The sequence below is a fragment of the Mytilus galloprovincialis genome, chromosome 1 (assembly GCF_965363235.1).
Source record: "Mytilus galloprovincialis chromosome 1, xbMytGall1.hap1.1, whole genome shotgun sequence".
In the NCBI taxonomy this organism is placed as follows: Eukaryota; Metazoa; Mollusca; class Bivalvia; order Mytilida; family Mytilidae; genus Mytilus; species Mytilus galloprovincialis.
In genome coordinates this window covers 7,581,330-7,600,261 of record NC_134838.1, presented here as the reverse complement: position 1 = coordinate 7,600,261, position 18,932 = coordinate 7,581,330, and the positions used below count along the sequence as shown (strand labels likewise).

The following is an 18,932-nucleotide window of genomic DNA, read 5'->3' as shown; positions in this document are numbered from 1 at the left end:
AATTGACCCCCTAAGGAGTTATTAAGGGAGACGGATTTATATAAGTTTTTCTTGTTTCCGAATCCCTGTATTTATATTGTATATTTATATTTCATGCACTTTTTTGAATAAATATTGTTTAAACTAAGGAGTTATTGTCCTTTACAGTCAATTTTTAACAATTTTCCACTGAAACTACTGGGCCAAGTTCATTATAGATAGAGATAATTGTAAGCAGAAAGAATGTTCAGTAAAGTAAGATGTACAAACACATCACCATCATCAAAACACAATTTTGTGATAAATCCATCTGCGTCCTTTGTTTAATATTCACATAGACCAAGGTGAGCGACACAGGCTCTTTAGAGCCTCTAGTTTCACTCAAGATTGCTTAAAATTTATCATGTTCAACATTTATGAAATATACTATATGAACATGTTGAATTTTCATGATACCCACCGAGCATAAAGGAATTTTTTTGTCAATTTTCTAAAAACAAGATAGATCATTCTTCCCCAAACTTCATATGCAACTTTTTGTTATTTCTTGCTATAATTTAGATTTTGTTCAAACTTAACCAAAAAAAGGTTGTCTCAATTTGTTGAATTTACATTAGATTTCTCATACTGTGCCAGATTTGTTAACCTATTTAACCCTATTACCAGGTACTTAGTAAAGCTTACTGGGCTTCAATTTTATATGAAAGACACTCATAACATGAGGGTAACAAATATTTGTTTTGCTCTTCAAAGTGATACACTGTCTGATATCATACAGAAATGTAGAATAGTAATTGTTAATAACTGAACCATGAATACATTTATGTTAAGGTGATAGCATGTGAAATAGATCCAAGACTTGCTGCAGAGTTACAAAAAAGAGTTCAGAGCACGTAAGTTTATGTAAAACAAATAGTTTTGTTAGTCTTGTGGTTTTTTTTTCTTTAATTTAAGTACATTTATATATTTTGGAGTTTAGTGTGAGTCTGTGTGACGTTCATCTTCTCTGAACTTTACATAAAATTTACATAAATTGTAAAACTAAACAAATAATTAGATGTCTGTTCACGATTATAATTGAAGTTTTCAATGAACATTTTAAACTAGAATGATCAAGCGAGGATTTTGACAATTCAACGTGACTTTTACAATGAATTCCTTCTTTTTTGTTATTGACCAAACGTAAATTATGACATCCTAACTCAAACAGAAATTCACGATTTACATATCTGAATTTTTTTCATTTTTTTTAATCAGCTATCAATGTATTTACGTTTACCACGAAACATCTTTTTTTCTCTATCCACGAAAAATTGATACCAACGAAAAAAATAAATGAGTCCACAATAAGTGTTTTTATTAAAATCTTATATTTTTGTTTATTTTTAGTCATACTGTTCATGTTGTTACATGCAAATCCTTTTTCTGATTCTTACATCTTTTTCAGCTTGACATGTTTTAAAATTCATACAAAGGATCAGAAATGGTTATGTTATTTGCTGAAATGGTCACTCTAATTGTTGCCACTTGACATATTACCCAGATCTTCTCTAACCAAAACTTGCCATAAATAGGGGTAAACCACTTTTGTTAATGACATATAATGAAGATCACTGATATGTGTCAAACTTGATATGGAAAATATCAGAGAGAAATTGTAAAATGAAAAGTTGTTAAAGTGTTCTAATTATTTTTTGTTTTAATTTGATTATAGTCCCAGTCAGAATAAACTACAACTAATGATAGGGGATGTTCTCAAGACAGAGTTACCATTCTTTGATGTGTGTGTAGCTAACTTGCCATACCAAATCTCATCACCGTTTGTATTCAAACTCCTTCTACACAGACCATTCTTCAGGTACTTGATCTGTAATATGTGCAGCATATACATTTGTAGAAACAGATCTCTTTAGATAATTATTAACTTATACATCATTCTTGCATTTCTTTTCAATTATTTATTTTGTTTGCATGCATATGTCTGATATGTGTATGTTTGATAATGAGCAACCTATGCATCACAAATAGTATTAAGATAAAGTTATGATTACCTGCTGTAAATAAACAAACATTTCTGTAGGTCATGGAAAATTGTTAATGAAGAATGCCATGTTACATAACTATATAAAATAAGATTAATTACATGAAAAAATTATAATGTGAAGAACCAACATTTCAGAAGTGCAAATATTCTTCTCGTAGATAAAATAGGTTAGAAAACGTTACATATATTTTATAAGAATATATGACATAATAGAAAATTAAACTAAGGATGCACAAACTATTTTAAAGCATGTGTTATTAATAGAATCAGCTTTGTTCATGTAAACACCACTGATTAAAATATTTGTAGATGTGCTGTGTTAATGTTCCAGAGAGAGTTTGCCCAAAGACTTGTTGCCCAGCCTGGAGACAAACTATACTGTAGGCTGTCTATAAATACACAGTTGTTAGCTAGAGTTGATCTCTTAATGAAGGTTTGTACTGTAGGCTGTCTATAAATACACAGTTGTTAGCTAGAGTTGATCTCTTAATGAAGGTTTGTATTGAAAATATTATCTAAGGTTTATAGTGGTCTACTTTGATCTATCAAACACCAGCTAGAGTGATATTTAAGAGAATTTATTTAAAGTGGCTGGGGTTTCTGAAGAAAGAAATGGGCTAAATATTGGAAATTTTGTTTAAACTTTGGTGATTATTAATTATTACATTGGTTGCAATGAATTACATTGATTACACATGTGAAATAAACATGGTTATTTCACTCCTCTGACGTCAGTCAACAATAGGCGTTGTCAAGACGTTGATAACGTTGGATCAAAACAAATTGTGAATGCGTATAATTCCTTACATTTTCTACTTTTAATTTCATAAAAAAAGCCATTTGCCAATGTAATAAAAAGAATAACTAATCAAAGAATTCAAATATCGAAAAATATTCAACTCGTGACTGAACAACACTGATAATTAACTCATGCGCTACGCGCATTCGTGAATTAACGTGTTGTTTGGTCTCTCGTTGAATATTTTTCTCTATTTGAATTCATCGATTAGTTATTCTATAAACAATCTGCTCATACAAATTAATAACTACCATTAAATGTATGAGACTATTCAAAATAAAGATTTAAAACTTGATAGCAGGTGATGGTATATAATGTAGTTGTGCACTGTTAACATTTAAATGGGGGACAAAATCATGGATTTCTTATTGTGCATATGAAACAAAGTAGTAGTAAAATAAAACAATTTATTACAAGAAATACAAATATTTGAATGATGAAAATTTTGAATGTTCAAAAGTTCACAATGGTCACACACTGGTCCATGTATAGATTTCAATATTAACCTGTACTGAATTCCGATGGTAATGTATTGCTTGTTTCTCTTACCCACAGGGGTAAAACTGGTGGAATTCCCTTCTTTCTTTCAAAGTCCTTTTTATATCATCTTATGTTACTAGTATTGTACAAGGTTAATTTGTCAGTAGGATACATGTAGTACATGCAGGACTGTCAAAAAGACTATGACAAAATTTATATTCTATTAAAGTACACATTGTCTGTATCAGTGTATGTAATAAAATATTGTTTCTGTCCAAATTGTGTAACACATAAAATTTAAGATAAAATTAATTTCAAAAAGTCTGTTTGTTCTCTTTTAAAATGTTAGCACACTAGTCAAAATTATCATGATTATGCTCCTGAACGTATATAATCTTTTTCAGACTCCAGTCTATGGCCAAACTTTCTTTTTGCAAATTGCAATTTCAGTAGAAGATACATGCACAACATCAATAGTCTGCTCAGAGCTGAAGATTTTTGTGTACATTTTATTTTATTGTAGTACCTGGTTCCTCTAAAACAAACTAGAACATCAGAATCTTTATCACATGAACCAGTTCAGTGCTTAATCTCCATTCCCAACAGACCACAAAGAAACATTAATTGCAATGAATTTTCAATCGGACATAATGCTTATGTATACCTAATTAGTGAAATCTGTCATTCTGCAAACAAGGTTCTAGCGATTTTTGGGAAATCTGAAATACATGTTATAAATGTTTGATGGAAGATATTTGAGAAAAATACCAGTATAAGCAATTTGTTTTTACATTGCAGGTAGGAAAAAATAACTTCAGGCCTCCACCAAAAGTAGAATCAAGTGTGGTCAGAATTGAACCAAGAAATCCACCACCTCCTATTAATTTCCAGGTAAGAACATATTCTTCCACCTTATGTTTTTTATGCCCCTGCCACAGTGGAGGGGGCATTATTAAAGTTTTACCTTGTATTTCTGTGTGTACGTCCCTAAATTGGTTTCCGTTCTCTAACTTTAGTTAACATCAACCAAATGTTATGAAACTTATACACAATGCTCACTGGTTGGTGTAACTTTTACCGTTCATTTAAAACGTTCTACGCAAGCCGGGCATCAGTGATTTCCCCAGGGCATTAAAACACTGTGGTACCCTGGTGCTATATTTTCTACAATGGTGCTATGATTTTATAATAGAATGTATAGGGGCCATGGTGCTATAATTTTTTAGAAAACCAGTGCTATTTGAAAATTCTGGGAAGAACACTTGGCATCATCTGTGTCCCATGGACACATTCCCCATTTATTTTCACTTTAAAGTGGGGAAGTGGTATGTTGGGATTCTTATGTCTGGTTTTTTTATTGTTGTCAGTTTGAAGATAATTTATGGAATAATGCTTGATGAATGTTTAGAATTTTAACGAAAGGTTTTATAACGCCAAATAAAATTATGTTTGAATTTTATTAACATGGAAGTAAATGTTAACTTAGCATTTACTAATAAACCATGAAAATGAGGTCATGGTCAGACAGACAGACAGACATGTTCATCTAACAATCATTCCATACACCAATTATAGTTGACATATATTGCTTATAGTATCAGATAAACCGACAAAACCATGAAAAATTAATTAACATTGACCAATGAACCATGTAAATGAGGTCAAGTTCAGATGTAACCTGCCAGTCAGATACGTACACCTTGCAATCATTTGACATTAAATATAGTTGACCTATTGCTTATAGTATCTGAGAGGGACTAGACCACACAAACTTTACCTTGATCACTGATCCATGAAATGAGGTCAGCTTTGTAGACTTTTCAAGCATATCATATATATCAAAGTTATCCTATTACTCATTATAAGTAAGTAGTTCATGAGGTTAATGACAATGGATATATAAAAGATGGAAACTTTATAACTAAAGGCATCTGCATACAAGATATTTAAAGGCAATAGGTCTTCTACCTTCCAAATATAAAGCTTTATACAAATAGTTTCTGCTGTCTCGGCCAGATTGTAATCATTATGTCTCGCAATTGCAACTTTTGTTGTAGACGAGACAATACATGATTCATATTTTCTAATTTTTTTTATATGTCAAGAAATTGATGATGATGTTTTTAAAAGTCTCAAAAAGTGTATTGTAGTTGTAGTTTGATACATGAAGAATCCTTTTTGGGTTTTTTTAGGAATGGGATGGTCTGGTCAGAATTTGTTTTTCTAGGAAGAATAAAACTCTTGGTGCAGCTTTCAAGTAAGTATATCTGAACAGATATAGAATTGGGAAATTTATAAATTTAAATGTTCTGATAAACTAGATGCAGCACTGAATCAGGGACCCATCAAATTTAACATGGTTCAAAATTTTTATTAGATAATTTGAAAGCTTAATCATATTAATGAAATAAATATGTGTCTAAAGGGTTATTCGTAGAGTATGAGAATATAGTCCTGAGTAGCATATTATATTGTGCTGTCTAATGTTCTATGATTCTATGAGAGATAATTCCTTTAATTGGATGACAAAACTTTTAAGATGACAAAAACATCATATTTAGCTGCATTAAACATTGTTCAAAATTTCTTAGCCATTTGTTTTGGGTACTACCGCCCCTGTGAGATGATAATGAATAATTCATGAATATGCATGAACATTTCATGAACTGTTCATGAACAGATTTCATGAACAGTTCATCATATCTTCATGAACATTTGATGAGCAATTCATGAACTGAAAATCGACAGTAATGTTCATGAACTTTAATGTTCATGAACAATTCATGAACAAGAAAGGGTTCATGATCATTGTTGAATTTAAATGTTCATGAACCTTTCTTGTTCATGAATTGTTCATGAACATTAAAGTTCATGAACATTACTGTCGATTTTCAGTTCATGAATTGCTCATCAAATGTTCATGAAGATATGATGAACTGTTCATGAAATCTGTTCATGAACAGTTCATGAAATGTTCATGCATATTCATGAATTATTCATTATCATCTCACAGGGGTAATTTACTGTCAAGGAGAGGATTCTGGGGGGGATTGGAACCCACCCTTTTTTAGCAAGATCAATGCATATGAAAGGGTTTATAGTACATAGTTTGAACCCCACACCTTTTTTAAAATGGCTGGATCTGCACCTGTACCCACCCAATATTAAAACTAAAGTAACTATGCGTCAGATATAATAATATAAAAGGATACATGTAAAGTTTCTGCTTCTTTCTGTAATATTTTGTTGTCTCTGTTCTTCCAAGTAGAATCGCTGAATAAATGTAACTAAAATCTCCACGGAATCTGTTTTACTATCAAAACTGGCAGCTCCATTTTGATATTTAATCATTCAATCCCCTAAAAGTATAAAAAAAATCCACAAAGAATCAATTGTTCTAGATGTTTTAAAGCAATAAAATTCAATTGAAATGTTGTTGCCTGTTTACACACTACATCTGAAGCTGTTAATGAATCAAATTCATTTCAAAACCCTCCCCCTTTTTATCCCCTGAAGATTATAAAAACTGGCTACTTATTATTTTCACAAAAGAACAATTCAAACAATTCAAAAACTATAAATTTTAGGTAACTACCAATAATCATATGTGGAAACAATTATTCATTTTGTTTATATAATTAAAAATAAATTTTCAAATATGCTTTCAGACTTTCTGATGTTGCTTTGCTCAAAGAAACCATAAAAAAAATATATTTCCTCAACAAATTATATTTTATAATAATATACACATGTCTGTCATGTTAAATTAAATTTGTAATGCACTTATCTGAAATCTTTCTGACTGGAAATGTCTTTTCCGTGTTTCCATCAGCGTAATCTCCATTTTGGTGACGTATTACCCAAGAGTGCACTTATGCTGACGTTGAGACTGTGACAATCTCGCCCCAGATAATATCGGCCAGAAGTTGATCTGTGCCGTAACGGAAGTATGAAAATAAATCAAGGGTGTCGCAAACAAATATTTATTAATATGCAGTTTTATTAAGTATAATAAAAAAAAAATCTTTAGTTTAAACGGCACATGGTGCATGTGAATAAACAAGTGGACTCACTTGGAAGGTATTTTTAGGGCCGAACTGTTCAGTACGATTAAAACCACGAGGTCAAGGTTTGTTTACATTGTACATACGTTGAGAAACGTCTGTCGTTGGGCCTATCTATCATTGATCTGATATTTTTCTAAGTTATTTATATGCCGGACGACAATTAATAGAAAGGCACATATGTGAACTTGGAGAAAATCAGAATTTACATCTTTAGCAGTTTAGGGAAAGGAAGAGTAAAAAAAACCTTCTTGCAGCAAACCAGTAACAGCAGTGACAGTCCCACACGCAGTGTTACCAGTTACTAAATCATCTATTATTCATAACACATGCATATGACAGATGAACATTTCAAGAATTTCAATGATCAGCTCGTGATTCATCAAAACTTCATGAACATTCATAAAATACTTTTAATGAACATTTCATGAATTTTTATGAGCAGCTACTGATTCATCAAAACTTCATGAACATTCATAAAATACTTTTAATGAACATTTCATGAATTTTTATGAGCAGCTAGTGATTCATCAAAACTTCATGAACATTCATAAAATACTTTTAATGAACATTTCATGAATTTTTTATGAACATCTAGTGATTCATCAACAGGTTGGGGACAACCCACCAAATGGGGAACTGTTCCCCAAATGAGTAACAATCCCTCATTTGAGTAATCATTTTGTAGTGCTAAAAAACAAAATTTTCTTCACTGAGTCTTTTTTCTTAAAATGGCACATATTCATGAAAAATGCAGCAACGTTTCTAAAAGATGATTATCCTTATCTTAATTTACTGAGAAGATACAAGCCTATGAAAAATCAGAAAATTTGACTATTTTCTAGGCTTCTAACTTTTTTAAAACACACAATAAAAATATATTTCTTTGGGAGAAGTTGTTCCATTTTCTATAAATTTGTGCCATTTTACCTAAAAAGACCTATTTTAAGAAAATTTAGTTTTTAGCATTATGAAATGATTACTCAAATGAGGGATTGTTACTCATTTGGGGAATAGTTCCCCATTTGGTGGGTTGTCCCCAACCTGATCAAAACTTCATGAACATTCATAAATACTTTTAATGAACATTTCATGATTTTTTATGAGCAGCTAGTGATTCATCAAAACTTCATGAACATTCATAAAATACTTTTAATGAACAGTTCATGAATTAAATTCATGAACCTTCATTTATGAATTATTTATGAATTTTCATGTACCATTCATGAACATTCACGAACCATTCATGATAGTTCATGAAGTCATGAATTTCTTCTCGCCGGGGCAGGACATTTTGCAGACTAATTTTTGGTTTGTTCAATAGAAAATAGTATACATTTATTTCCCATGCCTGAGGGAAATATGAAGATTTGTTCACCCAAGAATATTCATATGATTTTTGAGGGTGAGCAAATCTTCATATCTGCCAAGGCTAAGGGAAATGAATGTTTTATTCCACTGCCTATGCTTTGTTTACTACCTGAGGCCAAGGGAAATGAATGTTTTGTTCCACTGCCTAAGCTTTGTTTACTACCTGAGGCCAAGGGAAATGAATGTTTTGTTCCACTGCCTAAGCTTTGTTTACTACCTGAGGCCAAGGGAAATGAATGTTTTATTCCACTGCCTAAGCTTTGTTTACTACCTGAGGCCAAGGGAAATGAATGTTTTATTCCACTGCCTATGCTTTGTTTACTACCTGAGGCCAAGTGAAATGAATGTTTTGTTCCACTACCTATGCTTTGTTTACTACCTGAGGCCAAGGGAAATTAATGTTTTGTTCCACTGCCTATGCTTTGTTTACTACCTGAGGCCAAGTGAAATGAATGTTTTGTTCCACTGCCTATGCTTTGTTTACTACCTGAGGCCAAGGGAAATTAATGTTTTGTTCCACTGCCTATGCTTTGTTTACTACCTGAGGCCAAGGGAAATTAATGTTTTGTTCCACTGCCTATGCTTTGTTTACTACCTGAGGCCAAGGGAAATTAATGTTTTATTCCACTGCCTATGCTTTGTTTACTACCTGAACATCAAAAATTAGTTTGCATACATTTGTTTTCTTCTTATCTGCTTGGTTTTATAACTAAACACGACAGACACATAGATAAACAGTATCTGCTTGGTTTTATAACTAAACACGACAGACACATAGATAAACAGTATCAATCAAAAGTTAATTATAAATATTAGTCTTTTTGTTTTAACGTCTTAAATAAATTTGAACACGATAATGATTTTTGCTATCGCTATATAACAAAAAAAAAACTGTTCAAAACGTTATGTACATTAACCGTGCGTAACGTCGCACGATGTAGTTCCAAATTTGATATTGGAGGGAAATATGAAGATTTGTTCAATGACACATGGGATAGTCTCAACCAATCAAATATTGATTAAACTATCAATATGTTTATACAGTGGAATAATATGTATTATTCCATATTGGTATTATTTTAGTAGGTTTCTCTATATGAATTGGATTTTGAATAAAAAAGCATATTCACCTGAGAAAGTGTTATTCACCGCGCTAAACGTCACACGCTTTTACATGCAACGTTATGGTAAAATGTTTCATGTAAAAAAAAAATGGTATATGTTTGTTATTAGATACCTTTTCTTCTCTCGGACTATGGAATAAAACAATTACTGTCTTTTGTTTCGGTAAATATGGGGTTTTATTGACTTTTGAAAAACTGACACTCACTTCGGCCGTCGGCCTCAGTGAATATCAGTTTTTCACAAGTCAATAAAACCGCATATTTACCTCATCAAAAGACAGTAATTGTATAACATTACGATTGAATAATGACCAATTTTCATGATTTAAATCTTTTATTCTCTAGGAAAGGTTAGATCATGACCTTCTTTAATAATGAAATTGCTGGCATGACCTTAGTTATATTGCCTCAAAATCATGACATGCTTGCAATACATGGTTTTATTTCAAAGTTTGCCAAATTTGTAACTTTTACACAATTGTAGTAATTACACATGTGTAACCAACATCAAATCACATTTTATTTTAGATGTTCAATTTTGTAGATTTACAAAGATTCTAGAATTGTTGGAGAAAAATTACAAAACAAGCTGTTCTCTGAAATCAGTTGTAAGTATATAGTCAACCCTACTGTGAAGGGGAGGAGGTACCTGTTCATCTCTGTCCATAACACATTCCTGTCTAATTTTTTTCAGCAACTACATTTTAAAGCTTCTTGATGTATGGCACCAAGCTTCATCTGGAAATACTCTGGGCTGTTCCATGAAAATATTCATTTTAACCAGGAAAGACAACTTTAATTTGTTGCTATGGGTGGCCAGAGTGGGTTTAATATTTTCTGTTAATGTATGCAGGCTTTTAATTTGCTTCTATTTGCCCTATTTTAAAAGTGCATTTCTAAATACCTTGTATGTTTTAATGGAACAGCTTGGATTCCTTCAATGTTTTGTTTCCTGATTACCATTGTCATGTATCTATATGAAAATGTTGTCACACCTTCTCAGCAACTACACATCATTACATTTGATATATGGGCTTGGCACCAAGCTTTATCTTATTATGCCATACAGTGTGGGAGAATGTCAAATAGTCAGTAATTTATATCTTAATTGCAATTTCTTCTAAACATACCACTGGATATTTTGTCATGGGGATGACTGAAAAGTAATCCAGTTTTAATAGTGCCTGTCCTTGCAACATATGTATGTATCAATGAAACAACACTTATTAAATAAGGCTTTATTAGACTATTTTGTATTTATGTTCATCAAATCTCATCACTCCCCCTCCATGAAAGACTTGCATAGCTACCTGACAATTTATGTACGTAATGAATAATTTTCTTTTTGTGTTTAGCCTATCCCTCCAGACTTTGACGTGAAAACAAAAGTAGCAGAATTATTACAGAAAAATGAATATGATAAAAAGAGAGCCAGGACCATGGACATTGATGACTTTTTAGGGTATGTCAAACCTCACTAAATTGAAATGGTCCCAAATCTGTGTTATATATATATATATATATATATATATATATATATATATAACTCCTCTAAACATCAACCCAACAATGTTAGATCTGTAAATTTGCTTTCGCAAATTTTTGGTTCTTCCCTCGCCGGGATTCGAACCCATGCTACTGTGATATCGTGACACCAAATCGCCTGCACTGCAGCCGTCCCGCTAGACCACACGACCACCTGGGCTCTTAAAAATAGAGCTTTCGCTGGCCGTGTGTTACCTTTCCACGTCAGTTTTAATCTAGCGGCGTACTGCAGTACATGATATATTAGGCATGAAGATGTTATTGTTACAGATCAGCTAAATTATCTATAGTAAAGGATCCTACAAATTAATGTAAGATACAGTCAATATATATATATATATATATATATATATAATAATAATAAAATTAGAAGAGACAGTATAATTGCCAATGAAACAACTGTCAGTTAGAGACAAATTGGTTGATTGATTGGTATTTGCTTTACGCTGCACCAGTGCAAAATATGTTTTCTGGTTTGTGCGTCTGTTCGTCCATTCCTTTGTCCGTTTGTTCGTCTGTGCGTCTGTTTGTCCCGCTTCAGGTTAAAGTTTTTGGTCAAGGTAGTTTTTGATGGAAGTTGAAGTCCAATCAACTTGAAACTTAGTACACATGTTCCCCATGATTTGATCTTTCTAATTTTAATGCCAAATTAAAGTTTTGACCCCAATTTCACTGTCCACTGAACATGTAAAATGATAGTGCAAGTGGGGCATCCGTGTACTATGGACACATTCTTGTTTTAGCTAGTTTATTTTTATGCTCCCGTCATAGCGGAGGGGGCTTTAAGTTTTACCTTTGTCTGTCTGTACGTACGTACCTCCCAATATTGGTTTCCATTCTCTAACTTGAGTTTGCCTCAACCAAATGTTATGAAACTTATACACAATGCTTATTACCACAAAACACAGATCAAGTTTGAATTTTGGTGTCGTCACTCTAACTGTTCTAGAGTAATGCCCCTTTATAAATGGATAAATTGCAAAGTTTTCAGTTTCAGTTCTCTAACTTAAGTTTGCCTCAACCAAATGTTATGAAACTTATACACAATGCTTATTACCACAAAACACAGATCAAGTTTGAATTTTGGTGTCGTATCTCTAACTGTTCTAGAGTAATGCCCCTTTATAAATGAAAAATAAATGCAAAATTTTTAGTTTCCGTTCCCTTACTTAAGTTGCCTCAACCAAATGTTATGAAACTTATACACAATGCTTATTACCACAAAACACAGATCAAGTTTGAATTTTGGTGTCGTCACTTTAACCATTCTCAAGTAATGTTCCTTTATAAATTGAAAAATTGCAAAAAATTTTGTTTCCGTTCTGTAACTTAAGTTTGCCCCAAACAACCATTATGAAACCTATACACCATACCTATTACCACAAAACTCAGATAAAGTACAAATTTGGGTAGCGTCACTTTTATCGTTCTTGAGTTATGGCCCTCATAATGTTTTATGCAAATGGGGGCATAATCTGTGTCCATGGGGACACATTCTCGATTTATTTTCAAATAGAAGACGAAAAGACAAGGATATTAAACAAACTACCTTTAGAGGCCACTATGCAGTTTTTAACAATGATTTATAAAAAGCCTGGGATAACAAATTGTTAAACAATATGAAAGTGAAAACTAACGGCCTGATTTAAGCAAATAACATTGAACAAATTAAAGCATCAAGGATGTTGTGTTTTAGCCAATTTTGTAGCTAGTCTGACATTTTTTCTGACCATACTTTTTATATATAAAAAAGAAGATGTGGTATGATGGCCAATGAGACAATTCTTCACAAGAGACCACATGACACAGAAATTATCAACTATAGGTCATCGTACATCCTTCACCGTACTTTGTTGGTAGGGGACTAAAAATGAGCTGAAACTAGCTCATCAGATCGGTACTAAGGATTAAACGTTATCTTATGAACACAGTCTTTATGACATGACTTATTTTCTTTCAACCTGAGTACCAGCATACTGTTTGTTGAATTTTAAATATATTTTTATGAAAGGTTCACTTACTTTCAGATTACCCATAACTCTAGTTGGTTTATAGTTTATTGACTTGTTTTATTTTGCAGGTTATTAAATTGTTTTAACACAGAAGGATTTCATTTTACCTGATTAAAGAAGAAACACAAACAACATATCTGTGATATCTACCTTCAGATGAATGAAGACACCAAGGAAAGCATCAGAAATATCATCATCTAATGTTATGTTACTGAACATTTATAGACAAAAAATAAAACATCTTTTACTGAATATTCACATTAACATATTAACTAAATGATATTGAATAATGTTATGCTAATGTATACAAGTTCATCTTTGAAGGATTTAAATTGTCTATCTGAATTAAATTGTACTAACAACTCAACAATTGATGCATTTTCTTTTGTATGAATAAAAGGACATGTTGGGTATAGTGGAGACAATAAAACTAGAAGACAAAAATAGCTTACTACATTTACTCATAATATAATTGTTAAATTGCTTTTACAAGTTTAATATGATCTGATTATATTTTATTATACATCACTTGATTGGGCTATCGCTATATAAATTCAGAAATTATTGTGTGCATTTATTATTGCGATTTTGTCATTTCAGACTAAAATGTGATTTTAATTTTTTAGATATTGAGAAAATTCCTGTTTAATTCATATAAAAATTTATATAAAATCTGAGTTTAAATTATTGCAATTATAACCCTACCACATTTTTCGCAATAAAAAAAAACATTACAATAACTTTTGAATTTACAGTAATTTTACCATTATTATTTTCATCCTTTTTGTTTTTTGTTATGTATGATTACTAGTATTACTGACCCTGAACAGTATAGCATGTAAAATAAACTTACGAATATTTTATTGTCTAAATAATTGAAGCCAACATGTGAAAAATAAATAGAGGTTCCTACTACATGTACTAGACTATTGCTCTCCTAATAATTCTGTTCCTTTGTTCTTTTTATACTTATAAAATCAAGGTTGGCAGATTTGCTGTAACTTAAGATATAGACAATAATAGTGCATTGACTTGACATATCAACGATATAAGGATGAGGCTTAGAAACGGGGAAATGCGAGGCTGTGCCGAGCATTTTCCCCGTTTCGGGCCGAATCCTTATATCGTTGATATGTCAAGTCAATGCACTATTATTGTCTTTATACTGCAATCTAAAAAAAAAAACATTTTCAATTGTTGTTTATTGTGTTAATTTTATTTTTTTATGCCCCATTTAGGGGCATTATGTTTTCTGGTCTGTGCGTCCGTCCGTCCGTCCGTCCGTCTGTCCCGCTTCAGGTTAAAGTTTTTGGTCGAGGTAGTTTTTGATGAAGTTGAAGTCTAATCAACTTGAAACTTAGTATATATGTTCTGTATGATATGATCTTTCTAATTTTAATTCCAAATTAGAGATTTAACCCCATTTTCATGGTCCACTGAACATAGAAAATGATAGTGCAGATGGGGCATCCGTGTACTGGGGACACATTCTTGTTTATTTAAATATTGGGAAAAACCCCCCTTTAAAAAGGCCTCATATCACACAGACAGAGAAATATAAAACACGATGAAATGTACATCATTACCGCAATCAATGTTGAACGAATTCGTTGCAGACTAAAATATCAACAATAAACATAAAACATAATGATTTATAGGTTGCAAACAAAAAAATATTAAAAAGTGAAATATGTTTTTCCCGAAAATTGCAAAAGAAACAAGTTTGAGTCGTTAAACGCATCATTGTTTACATTGAAAACAAGAACAGGTTGAAGAGGTCGTATGAATAATTAAACATAATTTCGACAAGTTCTATTTAAATATTCATGAGGAAAAGTGATATCAGGTCAGTGACTGTATATGACATAGAAATATACGGTCAACGCATTTTACTGCTCAAATAGAACGAGTGCAGTATAAATGATTTTAAAACTTGTTTTATGACCCACTTGCCAACATTTTGTTCCATTGAAACTTTATACATTTTAGACCTATTCTGACTTAGCTGACACATCAACTAGAAATACAAGGTTATCTGCAGTGATAAAAAAAACAAACCCAAAGATTCTGCCTTTTGGCATATTGTACTTTTTGTATGAGATTTATCATCTCCATTTAATTTTCAACATTAGCTGCGGAACCATAGCTCCTGAGTCCACAAACTGCAAAAATATCATGAGGACTTTAGAGCTCAGGGTCCACAGAATAGTAATACTACCATTATGTCACAAAGGGGTAAACAAATTTCAACATGATCACTTAACCAAATCCTTTTCATCCTTTGGATATTAACTTCAGTGAAGTTACTTTGTTAAACTTATATTGCACATGATATGTATAAAGAAGATGCGGTATGCTGGCCAATGAGACATCTGTCCACAATAGACTAACAGCTACAGAAACTAACAACTATAGGTCACAGTACAGATTTCAACAATGAGCAAAGCCCATACAGCATAGTCCGCTCTAAAAGACATCAAAATGACAAATGTACAATTCAAAATGTCTCACCTTCTTTTCTAACCATTGATTTTATGTTAATACTAGTAGTCCTAAATAAAAAGCTGTACTACAAGTATCACATAAACCTAACATGATCCAAGAAAATGAGGCCAAGGTCAGATAAACCAAACAAGAAATACATATACACCTTACAAGCATTCAATACACCAAATATAATTGATATATTGCTTATAGTTAAAGAAAAACAGACCAAAACACAAAAATTGAACACTGAGCAATGAACCATAAATGATGTCAAGGTCAGATAAAAACCTGTAAGACTGACAGTTACATAAACAAATATTTCCATACACCAAATATAGTAGAATTATTTCATATAGTATAAGAAAAACAGACCAAAACACAAAAACTTTTTAACTATAACCACTGTACCATGAAATGAGGTCAAAGTCAGATGACACTTGCCAGTTGGACACTTTACATTCCACACATCAAACAGTAGATCTATTGCTAATAGTATATGAGATATGGACTTGACCACCCGAATTGGGTTGAGGTCAAGTGAAAATTCTTTGACTGGCATGAGGACTTGCAAGGTATGTACATACCAAATACAGTTATCCTATTACTCATAAGAGAGAAATTAACATTACAAAAAAACATGAGAATGAGGTCAAGGTAGATGGACATATGTCAGACGGACAATTCATAATATAAAGCATCTCTATAGTATGAAGCATTGAGGTGTTCTACCTTCTAATATATAAAGCTTTTAAGAAGTAAGCCAACACTGTCAGGTCATTAAGGATTGCACATTTTGGTATTAATATTGATTGTCTTTGCATCGGAAATAAACACATTTATTCTAAAACCAGTTGTTGGCATGATAAGGGTTATGTTCTTCTCATATATTTTATGAAGGTATGATACTAAACCCCTAACTGGAGGGATTGTACTTGATTTTTATATGATGAAGACATAATCTTTTAATCAGTTTAATTGAGGTTTGGAGCTGGCATGTCAGCAACTGCTAGTAGTCCTTTGTTAATTTATGTATCATTGTCATTTTGCTTAGTTTCTTTTGTTACTTACTCTGACATCGGACTCTGACTTCTTTTAAACAGGGTGTCACTGAGGGCATTGCTATGTGTTTCTTTATTCTACGTTGGCTCGAGGTATAAGGGGAGGGTTGAGATCTTACAAAACATGTTTAACCCTGTGACATTTTGGCCCCTGTCCGAAGTCGGGAGCCTCTGGCCATTGTATGTTTTTAATTTTAGTTCATTTATATGTTTTGGAGTTAAGTGTGACATCTATTTTCACTGAACTAGTACACAATTTTATTTAGGGGATAGCTGAGATTGTCAGGTTGTTGTCTATTTAACATATTCCCCATTTCAATTCACAATTTTATGTAAATTGATGGTGTTTATGAAATTTTAAGTGATCCATCCTGGCACTCATTTTGAACAACTTAACATCACAGTTATTCAAAACCAAATTTATGATAATTTTCAATATAGCTCCTTTAGCCATGTATACAAAAATTAACTTTCATACCAAGTGTTGACATGAAAAAACGAACTATAAAATACCATAATACGCCCTTTTAGATGGTTGGTGTAGATTGAAATTTAGATTGACCCATCCTGGTAATCATTTTAAAATATGTAATAACAAGAATGTGTCCCCAGTACACAGATGCCCTATCCGCACTATCATTTTCTATGTTCAGTGGACATTAAAAAGATCATATCATAGGGAGCATGTGTTCTAAGTTTCAAGTTGATTGGACTTCAACTTCATCAAAAACTACCTTGACCAAAAACTTTAACCTGAAGCTGGACAAACGGACGGACAAACAGACAAACAAACATACAAACAAACGAACGGAGGCACATACCATAAATGGGGCATAACAAATTAATGGCAACTTTCTATATTGCCAATTAGGTCATGTGTTCAAAGGAATGCTATTTTTTTTTTTCCAAAGAAAACACAAGAGTGCACAAGCTGAAATGTCTTGCCTTCTTTACTAATCATTGATATTGTATTGATAGTCCTAAATATAAGGCTTTATCACAACTGTCACATAAACTTAACATAAACCAAGAAAACTAAACATTGACTAATGAACCATGAAAATGAGGTCACAGTCAGATGAACCATGCCAGGCAGGCATGTACAGCTAAGAATTCTGCCATACAACAAATATAGGTGACCTATTGCTTATAGTTTAAGAAAAACAGACCAAACACAAAAACTTAACACAGAGCAATGACCCGTGAAAATGAGGTCAAGGTCCAATAAAACCTATGCGACTGACATAAAGATCATAAAACACTTCCATACACCAAATATAGTTGACCTATTGCATATAGTATTAGAAAAAAAGACCAAAACTCAAAAAGTTAACTATAACCACTGAACCATGAACATGAGGTCAAGGTCAGATGACACCTGGCAGCTAGACATGTACACCTTACAATCATGCCATACACCAAATATAGTAGATCTATTGCATACAGTATAAGAAAAACAGACCAAAACACAAAAACTTAACTATAACCACTGAACCATGAAAATGAGGTCAAGGTCAGATAACACCTGCCAGTTGGACATGTACACCTTACAGTCCTTCCATACACCGAATATACTAGACCTATTGCTTATAGAAACTGAGATATGGAATTGACCACCAAAACTTAACCTTGTTCACTGATCCTTGAAATGAGGTTGAGGTCAAGTGAAAACTGACTGACGGGCATGAGGACCTTGCAAAGTACACAAATACCAAATGTTATCCTATTACTTATAATAAGAGAAAATTTAACATTACAAAAAATCTTTAACTTTTTTTTCAAGTAGTCACTGAACCATGAAAATGAGGTCAAGGACATTGGACATGCGACTGACGGAAACTTCGTAACTTGAGGCATCTATATACAAAGTATGAAGCATCCAGGTCTTCCACCTTCTTAAATATAATGCTTTTAAGAAGTTAGCTAATGCTCACAGGCTTGACAAAAACCGAAGAAAGAAAAGACAAAA

The 18,932-nt window shown here is 32.3% G+C and overlaps 1 protein-coding gene across 2 annotated transcripts in view; it reads left to right on the top strand.

The window, feature by feature from the left end:
* Nucleotides 1-14,279, top strand: part of LOC143064489 (putative dimethyladenosine transferase) — a 45,111-nt gene extending 30,832 nt beyond the window's left edge. For both annotated transcript variants that reach the window (XM_076237357.1, XM_076237348.1), the window contains 8 exons: nucleotides 811-872; nucleotides 1,694-1,837; nucleotides 2,333-2,456; nucleotides 4,101-4,193; nucleotides 5,495-5,559; nucleotides 10,406-10,469; nucleotides 11,217-11,323; nucleotides 13,487-14,279. In XM_076237357.1, coding sequence (XP_076093472.1) covers nucleotides 811-872; nucleotides 1,694-1,837; nucleotides 2,333-2,456; nucleotides 4,101-4,193; nucleotides 5,495-5,559; nucleotides 10,406-10,469; nucleotides 11,217-11,323; nucleotides 13,487-13,529 — 702 coding nt within the window. In that variant the 3' untranslated portion in view covers nucleotides 13,530-14,279. The remainder of the gene's footprint in view (nucleotides 1-810; nucleotides 873-1,693; nucleotides 1,838-2,332; nucleotides 2,457-4,100; nucleotides 4,194-5,494; nucleotides 5,560-10,405; nucleotides 10,470-11,216; nucleotides 11,324-13,486) is intronic.
* Nucleotides 14,280-18,932: the final 4,653 nt, after the last annotated feature.